The following is a 10,583-nucleotide window of genomic DNA, read 5'->3' on the forward strand; positions in this document are numbered from 1 at the left end:
GACGAGCTGTGTGAGGCGTGGGCCTGACCCGCAGCAGCACAGCAGCACGGAGAGCTTGTCAGAAGGGCAGGTCCAGGCCCCATCCCAGTGCCGCAGGCTCAAGCCTCCTGGGATTCTGATGCAGCCCAAGTCCGAGAGCCCAGAGTTAAAGAAACATTGCAGAGGACACAGGAGGATGATGAGGGGAGGGAGCCGAGGACGAGGCAGCTGCTCAGACCACGCAGGGGATGGGCCAGGACTGACTACGCAGGCCTGGGACAGGGAGAGCCAAGGCCCCAGGAGGAACGAACGTGTGGAGGAGAGGGGGCCCAGAGGGGACCGCAGGGCCCATGTGAAGGTGGAAAGAGACACGGAGCAGGGCAACGGGTCTGGTCTTACCGAGGGTCTCAAAGGGGTGGGGGACGGAGGTGCCCACAGGTGAAGGACAGAAGCAACAAGGCTTGGGAGATTCAACAGGGTTACTACTTCTTCCCCGAGGCAGGACTTAGGTGGCGATTTGCAAGCTCAGCTGCCCATCCAGTAATCTGGGAGCTTTAGGAAACCGTGGGGGCCAGGGCACTGGGCTCTTTAGAACCGCCCCCCACCCCCAACCACCACCAAAGGCTGGTCCAAAGCCAGGGCTGAGCACCCCTGCTGTGGGAAGACAGTAGAGGAAGATAAACATGGATAAGGTGCTGGGCAGCCAACCGAAAGGCTGGAGGTTCAAGTTCACCTACAGCACCTAGAAGAAAGGCCTGGCAATCTGCTTCTGAAAAACCAGCTACTGAAGCCCGATGGAGCACAGTTTCACCCTGACACACGCGGGGTCTCCATGAGTCGGGGTGGGCTCCATGGCGGCTGCTGCTGGTGGAGGAGGATATACGGTCCCTTGCAGAATTTGCTTTGGTGAAAAACTACACAGCCCGCGTGTCACCACTGAATTTAGCAGAAAGGTGGCTTCGCAGTACCACCGTTTTCTTGTTGTGGGTATGCACGCGTGCCTCTTCTTCGTGATCTTTTTATTTCTCCTTTAAAGATCCCCCCTCCCCTGGCCCCGGCCCGTCATCTCTGCAGCTCTAGCTCCGCCTGCTGCCTCTCACACCAAGTGTCTCCTGACCCACAGAACGGCTGAAATGTTTATTCTGTTTACCTCTGTAGGTAAACATTGCCTCGAGTAATTAATCGTCTACATTAACAAATGAAAATAGCACAGAACTCAAATGAAACCACAGCCCAAAGAGCGCCCTAGTTCTGTCTGACCAGGCTTACTTACAAGGCAACTGTACGCTCCTGGGGCAGCAGCGACCAGGGGCCGTGTCTGAAACAATCTTGACGGCAGAACTTGGGTTTAACGGTCTGTCTCACACATCGGATTATAATCGAGCTTTATCTCTTCAAACACATTGGCAGTGGCCATCACAAGGCAGAAGTACAAGGGTGAAGAACCAGACCATTGCAAGCAGTTGCTGTTTTTTTATTTTGCCACTTAAACTAATTTTCAAAGAAAAAACCTGAAATTGTAACAACACAGTATAAAGCAGAGAGGGCAGGAGTGGCGTGCTCTGCGTAAATGGCCCGAGATAACACATCTCAAAGTCAGGCTTCCAGTCGTGGCAGCCACACGCCCAGGCCAAGCTGTGTCTCAGGTCTGCTCCGTGTCTTCCGATGAGAGGGCGGAGGGCAGGTCCTCGAGGGCCCCGGCCTCTGCAGAGGGAAAACCACACGACAGAGTTACCTGCCATCACACCCGTCACATATCACAGGGACACACGTCACGTGTGTGTGCCATCACCTCCATGAGAGATTCCTATGGGATGAAATCCAAATTTATGTACAAAACTCAGTATTTCTCCCCTCGTAATGATTTCACTTCCAACTGTCAGACTTTTACATTCATGCTTTAAAGAAGTAGAACTCCTGTTTTAGTGATAAAAATTGGTATCTCCCAACGAAGACATAAGGAGCCCTGATGGCCCAGTGGTTAAGAGCTCAGCTACTAACCAAGCGGTCGGCAGTTAGGATCCACCGGCCATTCCTTGGAAACCCAATGGGGCAGTTCCACTCTGTCCTGTAAGGTTGCTATGAGTCGGAATTGACTCAACTGCAAAGGGTTTGGTTTTAAGTTAATGAAGACATTTCCACGTTAACAAAATTAAAACCAAACCAACCGCTGTTGTTGTTGCTGTTGTTGTTAGGTGCTGTCGAGTCAATTCCTACTCATAGCGACCCTGTAGGACGGAGTAGAACTGCCCCATAGGGTAGGCTGCAGTCTTTACAGGAGCAGACCTTCAAGTCTTTCTCCTTTGGAGCCACTGGGTGGGCTCGAACCACCGACCTTTCATTTAGCAACTAACTACTTAACCATTTCACCAACAGCGTTCCTTAAACCCCCTAAAACCCATTGCCATCGGTTCAATTCCTACTCATAGAGACCCTATAGGACAGAGTAGAGCTGCCCCATAGGGTTTCCAAGGAGCAGCTGGTGGATTGACAGCTAAGCTCTTAACCACTGTGCCACCAGGGCTCCAATCACCCCCTACCCACCTGCCCCCCAAAAATAAAATAACCACCAGCAGAGTTGATCTGCCCCTTTCTGGAAAAGTCACTGTCAGCTTTTCTCTGGCAGGAATTTCTTCAAAAGCCCCACTGGGCTCAAGCAGAGAGGCTTGGCTCCTTCGTTTTGGTATTTCTAATGAACACCATTGTTTCCAGATCTGTCTCCCACAGTCTCCCTGCCTGGATGGCTCTAGGAATAAGGAACAGACCCTAAATCTCTCCCCCTACTTCTCTCCCAATCCTGACCCACCTCCTGAAGCCCTTGGAGCAGGGCAGTGGGGCAGAACCCTGCAAACACAAACACCCAGGTGACAAAGAACCCAGTACTGGCCTTGGATTTTTCAAACTCGATGGCAAAATCATGACATGCAAATTTTGACGACAAAATGTCTCCACTGGAGAAACAAAGCCACCCTCCCCCCGGCAGCCCCCAGCCGCCCCCTGTGGCTAACTCCCAGAGGGCCGTGTGCCGCCTCCCTGGCCCCTTCCTTCCACAGCTGCAACGTTGACTTGTGTGATTATTTGCCTAATGAGCGTCGCCCACGCCAGACTGGATTGTCCAAGTGACAAGCACCATGCCTGGAAGGGCCACCATAAAAACGGGCCCCAAGTGGGCTTCTCTTCTGCGGTCTCCACGAAAGGTCCTGCCGAGTCTTCCCTGCCCACCCAGCAGGAGGGACTGTATAGAGAAACACCCCAATCTGAAATAATGGCACCTATGAATTTATTGAGGAAACCCTGGTGGTGCAGGAGGTAAGGGCTCGGCTGCTAACCAAAAGGTCAGCTGTTTGAACCTACCCAGCAGCTCATCTGGAGAAAAGACCTAGCTATCGGCTTCCATAAAGATTACCCATCGTCACTGAGTTGATTCTGACTCATGGCAACCCTACAGGACAAAGTAGACCTGCCCTATAGGGTTTCCAAGGAGTGGCTGGTGGATTCAAACTGCCAACCTTTTGATTAGCAGCCCTAGCTCTTAACCACCGCACTCCCAGGGCTCCCCCATAAAGATTACAGCCTAGAAAACCATATGGGGCAGTTCTACTGTGTCACATGGGGTCGCTGTGAGTTGGAATTGAGTCAACGGCACCTAACAAAACCCAACAACAACACTGACCTAAAAAGGAGCCCTGGTGGTACAACGGTTAAGTGCTCAGCTGCCAACTGGGAAAGGTCAGTGGTTTGAACTCACCACTGGCTCCACGGGAGAAAAACGCGGCAGTCCGCTTCCATAAAGATTACAGCCTAGGAAACCCGTGGGGCAGTTCTATGCTGTCATGTAGGGTCACTATGAATCAGAGCTGACTGGGTGGCAACGGGTTAGAGTGAATTGTGGCTGACTGACTCATCTTCTCTCCCTGGTATGGTAGTCTGGCAGCCTTCACGTGGACCACGTCCCTGTCTGCAGAAATGCCAGCCCTCTGCAGCTAGTCCAGACTGCTGGTGCCTCTCCGTCCCAACCAGCAGCAGCTTGGGGCGTTAGGGGCTCAGGTGGATGATCCCGTGAGTTCCCAGCAGAATTCTATGGCATCCTTTCTCGATGGGAGTGTCCATGCCGAGTGCACCAAGCAATAGAACAGTAAAATTGGGAAGCTTTCATGTACCTTTGAGCTGCAAGTAAGTCAGAAACTCGATGATGGTGTGCACGACACTGCTCTCAGGCAGCAGCCTGTCGTAGCTTCCTGGAAAAGAGAAGAAGCCCACGTCTACAACTTCCTGTAATGGTGGACGCAAGGGGACTTTGGGGCTGGAAAGGAGGCTGTGACTCTCCCAGGGTCCCTGCTGGGTGCAGTGGCAGGAAGGTGGCACAGGCCCACCTCTTCTGGAGTCACCGCCTGCTGGGCTGGCCTACAGGCCTGGGTGGGACCCCTTGCTGTCTTTGTGGCCTGCTGGGCTAGGGCAGTGGGGGGAACTGCCACGTCTTGGTCACATGCACGTGGGGTCAGCTCAGGCTGGACCAGCATGCCCCCTGTGTGCACCAGGGGGTAATGGAAATAGGAGCCCCTGGAAGCCCCTGAGTGGATCCCCTCACCTGGCTTTGTCTCGTCGTCCGGCTGCAGCTCACGCTTGCCGGCCAGGCCATGCTTCTCATGGAACGACCTGTGGTTGTCGATGGCATCTGTTCACAAGTCAGAGAGGGACTCCTTACCTTCATGTTACATCGTTTATACCTTCTCACAGGGGTGGATACCCAAAAAGAGGTAAGCACAGGCTTACCTGTGCTTACTTACTAATCTGTAGTACACAATTTCGTCTGTTTTTCACCACCTGTGAAATTTCACGTTACAGATTAGTAAGTAAGCGCAGGTAAGCCTGTGCTTACCTTGCTTATTGGGTGATCTGCCCCGCCTCTCACTGCCAAAAAGGACATCTGGCTGTTTGCAAAGCAAACGCCCACGCCCCTGCAGAATGTCACAGAGACAGGAGGTGAGAGCAGGGCTGCCTGGGCCCAGGGAAACGGGACAGTTCTCACACAGGCGTGGATCTAGAAAGAAGTGCAACGCGCAGCCAGGAAGGGGAGACAGGGAAACACACAGCTCTGGGTCGGGCGGTGGGGGGGCGCTGGGAGCAAGTGCCTGGCTGGGAGGGGCTCGGGGCTGGGCACTTCGAGGGTGTCCGTGCTAGGGTTTGAAGAACGAGCGAGTCTCCCAGCAGACGACAGGGTGGGGTGTTTACGTGCCTGAAAACAAGGGCCCACTGACAAATCTGAAGCTCTGACCTCATCAGGTTTTTAACTTCCAAAGGCCACCCTGGCGGCTATGTAGGAGATGGGTTGGAACCAGGGAGAAGATGAGCGTGGATGTATGCGTGTGTGCACATGTATGCGCACCTGGCACATGTGTGTTGTTCCTGTGAGCATGCGTGTGCGTGTGCAAGTGTGCATTGGGTGGTATGGGAGGGGAACGGAGACTACGAGCAGGGAGTTCCCCTAAGAAATGATCACAGGGCCCAGGGCCCCGTAAGGGTGCTGAAGCCAGTGGCCTGGATCAGAGGAGGGGCAGACCCCAGGGTCTTCAGGAGCCAGAAGAGAAGAAGGGATGGGGCAAGGGAAAAATACAGCTCCACTGTTCTCGCTACTCAGGCTGGGTGGACTCGGTGTTATCTCCAAGGCTAGACAAAAGATAATTAATTCACCCTTCCTGAGGCAGAGTGCTCGGTCCTAAATCTGAAGAGGAATTACAAATAACCTGATCCTTCCAGACGAGACACCGAGTGTAATCACACACTGTCTTGAGAGCAGACATTGCCAGAACATTCTTTATGGCGCTGTTTCCTACACTGCCAATACGAGCCAAAGCCATAAGACGACGTTGTAAAGTCTTTGGACTAACAGCTAGTCTAGATGTACAGCTTCTGACAAGTCAACGGGACAGAGGCATAAACTTGATAGTGAGAAAGAGTTTGTTTCCTAAGTCAAGATATAAGAGCTTTTCCATAGACATATTTTCAGTACTCCGAAGTAGGATGGATGAACGTTTTTGTTGAACAGTTCCTCCTTTCTTTGGGGCCAGTAGCACCCCAAAACAGGGTGCTTTCTGAGCACCAGAACTTTTTACAGACTGTTGAGGAAGGCCCATGCCCTTTGCTCCAGGCTGCCTCTCAGGGCAGGCGAGGCCCCTCGGCTTAGGGTGAAAAGACCCCGAGGGAGACCTGCCTCTGCTGTTGACTTGAGACCAAAGGCCCCCAGTAGACGCGGCCTGTCCCTCCCGTCTGGCTTTGTCACTCTGTGTCTGTGTTTCTCAAAGCCCCACCCTCAAGGACCCTCCAAGGGATCTAGATAAACAAACATCTGCAGTCGGGTGAAGCTTGCATTTAACTTCTGCGATCACAAACGGAACTCGGTCCCCTGGTCTTTGAGAATGCTACTATTCTCCCCACTTATCTGCCGAGATGGGCGTAGGAGGAGCTGGGTCGGCCTCCTTCCTGGTGGCAGAGGCAGGAAATTGGGGCAATTTTTAAGGGTTGTTGGCTGTCCCAAAGCTGCAACTTTGAAAGCCCTGAAGGTAAGGACTAGAGGAGAAAGTGAATTAGAGGAGGGAGCTGAGGTCCCCCTGAATCCCTCTCCCCTAGACTTCAATTAAAATTGAAGGCAGCACTTCAGCAGACAGAGGACACACAGGAAGAGGGGGGGAGGGGGCAGCCACAGTGCCCCCAGGGCTGATGACACTTGAGGTTCAGGTGTCCCCACAGTCATGGCTGTCTCCGCACACCGTCTCCCATCTTTCTGTTGCCTCCTACGCCGACTCACGAATCAGGCAGCAGTGAGCTAACCCCCTCAGCCCCCTGGGACTCGGCCTGACGGCCCGTCAAAGCAGGAATGGAGCTGGGGGGTCGCTAATGTCCTCAGCAGCACTAGCATCGCCGGGCTCCCTGCAGCGTGAGTGAAATAATTCCTCACACTGCGCCCAAACAACATCAAGTACAAGGATGAGGTGCCCAGTTCTGGTCCACTTGCGGGGGTGTCGTTTCTGGGGGGCGTCTAGAAGTCGTGTCTGATAAGTCTACTGAGCCTCCTCCACAGCCTGTCCTGACAGGGAAAGTAGCAACTTTGCAGCCTCGAGCTGGGGCACAGGACGCCCTGAAACCTGGACAGACTGCTACAGCTTGGCAAAGGTGTCCTTGAACCTGACCTTTCAAAGCAGAGAAAGTACTAATGACGCGTGTTATTGTTATCAAAGTTGCAGATGGAGCCCCTGCTGGACCCGGCTGGACCTTCCTGAGGCTCCTATGGAAGGAAACATCAGGACGCAGACCAGCTGATCCACTTCTACACAAGGCCCATGGGCACCTCCAGCCTCTCCCCGGGGACCACGGGACCTGGAGGCAGCCACCTGCCCACAGCCCCTGCAGGAGCCTCAGTCACACCCAACAAGATGTCACATGTTTAGGTCACTGACCCACCAACCAAAGTCACTGACATAAACTAGTTAATTCTCCCTCTGTCTTTTCTTTTCCCCTCCCTTCCCCCCCTCAGGCATTTTAGTCATTCAATACTGTTTTAAATCTTGCTCTGTACCTGGCGGAGCCCTGGTGGTGCAGTGGTTAAGAGCTCAGCTGTTAAGAAAAAAGTCAGCAGTTGGAATCCACCAGCAGCTGCTTGGAAGCCCTATGAGGCAGTTCTACTCCGTCCTAATGGGTTCTATGAGTTGGAATCAACTTGATGGTAACAAATTTGGTTTGGGGTTTTGCTGTATCTATGGGAAAGCCATAAGGCCTCCTAAGACACAGATTCTGTCCTTAAAACCCCCTGGATCCTGGTGACAACAGGAGGGGATGCAGTTCAGAGAGCCTGCCCTCAAGGACACAGGGAAGCCTGGGCAAGGCCAGGTCGTAGGGGTCCCACAGAGGTGTGGGGCAGGAGAGCCAGGGAGGCAGAGGTTTCTGGAAGGAATGGGTGCCTGGGTCAAATGTGCAAGCAGTCAACACAAAGGTCATGGGTGACCCCAGAAGAGGCCTCAGTGGGGAGGGGTGGGGTGGAAGGAGTCCACATGTGCACTCTCAGAGGTTTGGCAGAGGAGACAGGGGAGGGTGCAAAGGCCGCTCAGGCCAAGGACAGGAGTCAAGGGCTCAAGAGAGAGGCAGGTTGGGGTAGACAGAGTCAGGAGCCCCTTCAGGAATAAGCCCACCTGCTGCACAGGACGGAGAAGGGCAGAAGAGGCAGAGGACTGAAGAGCACTGGGGCCTGGGCTGCCTTTCAGGGACCGGGAAAGAGCGCCCCCTAGGGACAGGCCGTTGCAGAAATCCGGACTCGTCTGGCCTCCAAGTCTCCTGGAAATGTGCCGCCCCAGCCCCACTTCCCTGTATCGAAGGTTGGACTGCTAAAGTATCAAAACGATGACTGCTGCACATATTTCATAAAAAGCCGGATTAGCAAAACCAGCTATAACCGATCAGCATTAGAAGTGCACGTCCCGGCTTGGGGGCCGAGCCCTGGGTGTCACTTACGTGGACCAAGAAGGTAGCCAGCGCTGTTCAGGGTCCAGCCTCTTTTCTCCTTTGCCTTAAATGGGAGAAAAGTAGGTCAGATGGCAAGGATCGTGTCTGGCATGTGTTGCAGTGACTCAAACAAGCCCCCCAGGCAGCTTCCGCGTCTATGAGCTACCGTGACACCCCTGTGAAGTTATCGTGGGTTCCAGCCATCACGCCAGCTTCCGACAGGAAACATCTAATAAACCAAGGGGTGCAAACTGCGGAGGCCAGGGTGAACGTTAGGTGAAGCTGAGCCAGGCTCTTCAAGCACATTATAGATGAGAATAATGCACGGCTTTTGGAAGCTGTAAGAAATTCCAGATTTACCCCAGATCAAGTATATTTGTCACGAAAATAGGACCACCTGCTTGACTAAATAGCCGTTTCAGAGCATCGGCCACAAACTCCACGGTGCGCCCGCTGGGCTTAGGTGATGTTAGCGCTGTCGCTAGCTCCGTTTCCCACAGGGTGGGACTGCTCCCCGAATGACTGGGAAGAAATACTTGATTTGCTTCTAGCTTATCTAAGGAGCTGACCCAAATCAGAGTGGTTTTTCGGAATTTACTGGTTTGTAGCAAGGAGCTGTTTATGCCCTAGGAGAAGCGAACGCCGAAGACTCCCCGAAGACTCCCGGGAGCCACGGGTGGAAAATCCTCGCCCTCCGCCTGCCCCTCGGCCCGCCCCGGCAGGGACACCCCCTGCAGCAGGGACACCCCCACCGCAAGCCTTTCCACACTCCACACCCCACCACCCACTGCGGGTGGACGGAACTAACGCTTTTCTCCTGTCTCCGAGTATAACTTCTGCCCTCCCTCCCTCCCTCCCAGTCTGGTTCTAACGCGGTTCCTCGCTTCGCGGGGAGGGGACACTTACCGGCGACCCGAGCCCCGGGGTGGCCGAGAGGGCCGCGGCCAGGAGGAGGGCGGCGAGCAGGAGGGCACTGCCTCGGGGCATCTGGAAGGGAAGGGCGCGTTGGGGAGGGCCTGGCCGGGGCTCAGGTTCCCCCGGGGCCGCAGGGCGAGGGGATCCGGCGGCGCGGGGCTGGGCCCGTCGGGACCAGGTGCTGGCCCCGGGCTGGGGTGAGGGGCCCAGGGCTTGGAGTGGGCGAGGGGCGAGAACGAAGCGGGTGCCCCCCGGCGGCTGGGCCCGGGCTGCGGGGTGGGGGGCAAGGTGGCAGGGTCCCCCCGGGAGAAAAGGCGGCGGCGCGGGGTCCCGGGAGCGCACCTGGGGAGGGCGGGGATCGGACAGGGGGCGAGGAAGAAGCCCGGCCTCTGCCCGCTCGGCCCGGCCTCCAGGGACTCGGGGTGGGGGAGGAGGCTCGGCCTGTGCCCGAATCTTGAGCGGCGGGATGGGGTGGCCGGGGTTAGGGTCCTGGCGGGGTACCCGGTCCGGGCGGGGGGTCGGATCGGGTGGTGGAGCCTGGGTCCGTGGGTCGGGCAAGGTTGTCAGGTCCGGGCCGGGCATAGGGTGCAGGCCGGCAGGTGGCGGGGAGCCTGGTGGGAGCCGGTACCTTGAGTGACCGCGGGTCCGAGCGGCGGGTCCGGGTGGGGGATCGGGTCCAATCACCGGGTCCGGACTGGCCGGAGGTCCGGGCGGGGTGGCAGGTCCGGGCGTCGGGTCGGGAGGGCGGCCTTGGCGAGCGCTCACCGCATGGCGCGGTCTCGGGGACGCCGGACGTGATGCGCGGTGGCCGGGCTCCCTCGACGGGTCTGCAGCTGGAGTCGCCGCCCCTATTTATGCCGCGCGTCCTGAGAGCCCGCGACCGCCGCGTCACCGAGCCCAGTCCCGCCCCCGCGTCCCCCGCGGAGCTCCGAGGAGGGCGGGAGTGGCCGCAACCCGGTGCCAGCGCCCGGCGGAGGGCCATGGGGGAGCCCTGCGTTACAGGAGGGTCAGGGCGGCGGAGAGACACCAGCCGGGGACAGCTCCCAAAATCCCGAGACGAAGAGCCACCCAACAGCCCGCAGCTGAGAGCCTCCCAAGCCCTGCGTAGGGGAAAGCCTCCCATCACCCCTCTCCGGGTCGTAGCCTTGGAGTTAAAGCTCCCCAGCACCCCGCGATTAGATCCTGCTCGCCGTGTT

At 56.2% G+C, this 10,583-nt stretch overlaps 1 protein-coding gene across 1 annotated transcript; it reads right to left on the minus strand.

The window, feature by feature from the left end:
• Nucleotides 1-1,419: 1,419 nt before the first annotated feature.
• On the minus strand, nt 1,420-10,191 carry GAL (galanin and GMAP prepropeptide). The gene is made up of 6 exons (XM_010598987.3): nt 10,016-10,191; nt 9,379-9,459; nt 8,482-8,536; nt 4,568-4,654; nt 4,140-4,217; nt 1,420-1,683 (listed from the first exon to the last, which is right to left on the minus strand). Exons 2-6 carry the CDS (start codon nt 9,457-9,459, stop codon nt 1,622-1,624), a joined length of 363 nt encoding a protein of 120 aa, XP_010597289.1. The 5' UTR covers nt 10,016-10,191; the 3' UTR covers nt 1,420-1,621.
• Nucleotides 10,192-10,583: the final 392 nt, after the last annotated feature.

Source organism: Loxodonta africana, chromosome 7 (genome assembly GCF_030014295.1).
Source record: "Loxodonta africana isolate mLoxAfr1 chromosome 7, mLoxAfr1.hap2, whole genome shotgun sequence".
Taxonomy (NCBI): domain Eukaryota; kingdom Metazoa; phylum Chordata; class Mammalia; order Proboscidea; family Elephantidae; genus Loxodonta; species Loxodonta africana.

Bases quoted from the DNA above. Each gene is read 5' to 3' on its own strand.
- GAL (XM_010598987.3), bottom strand. From the start codon at position 9,459: ATGCCCCGAGGCAGTGCCCTCCTGCTCGCCGCCCTCCTCCTGGCCGCG. The intron at 8,537-9,378 runs GTAAGTGTCCCC...CTCCCATTTAAG, and splicing joins CCCCGGGGCTCGGGTCGCCG to GCAAAGGAGAAAAGAGGCTG. The intron at 4,655-8,481 runs GTAAGTGACACC...ACTTGTGAACAG, and splicing joins TGGCTACCTTCTTGGTCCAC to ATGCCATCGACAACCACAGG.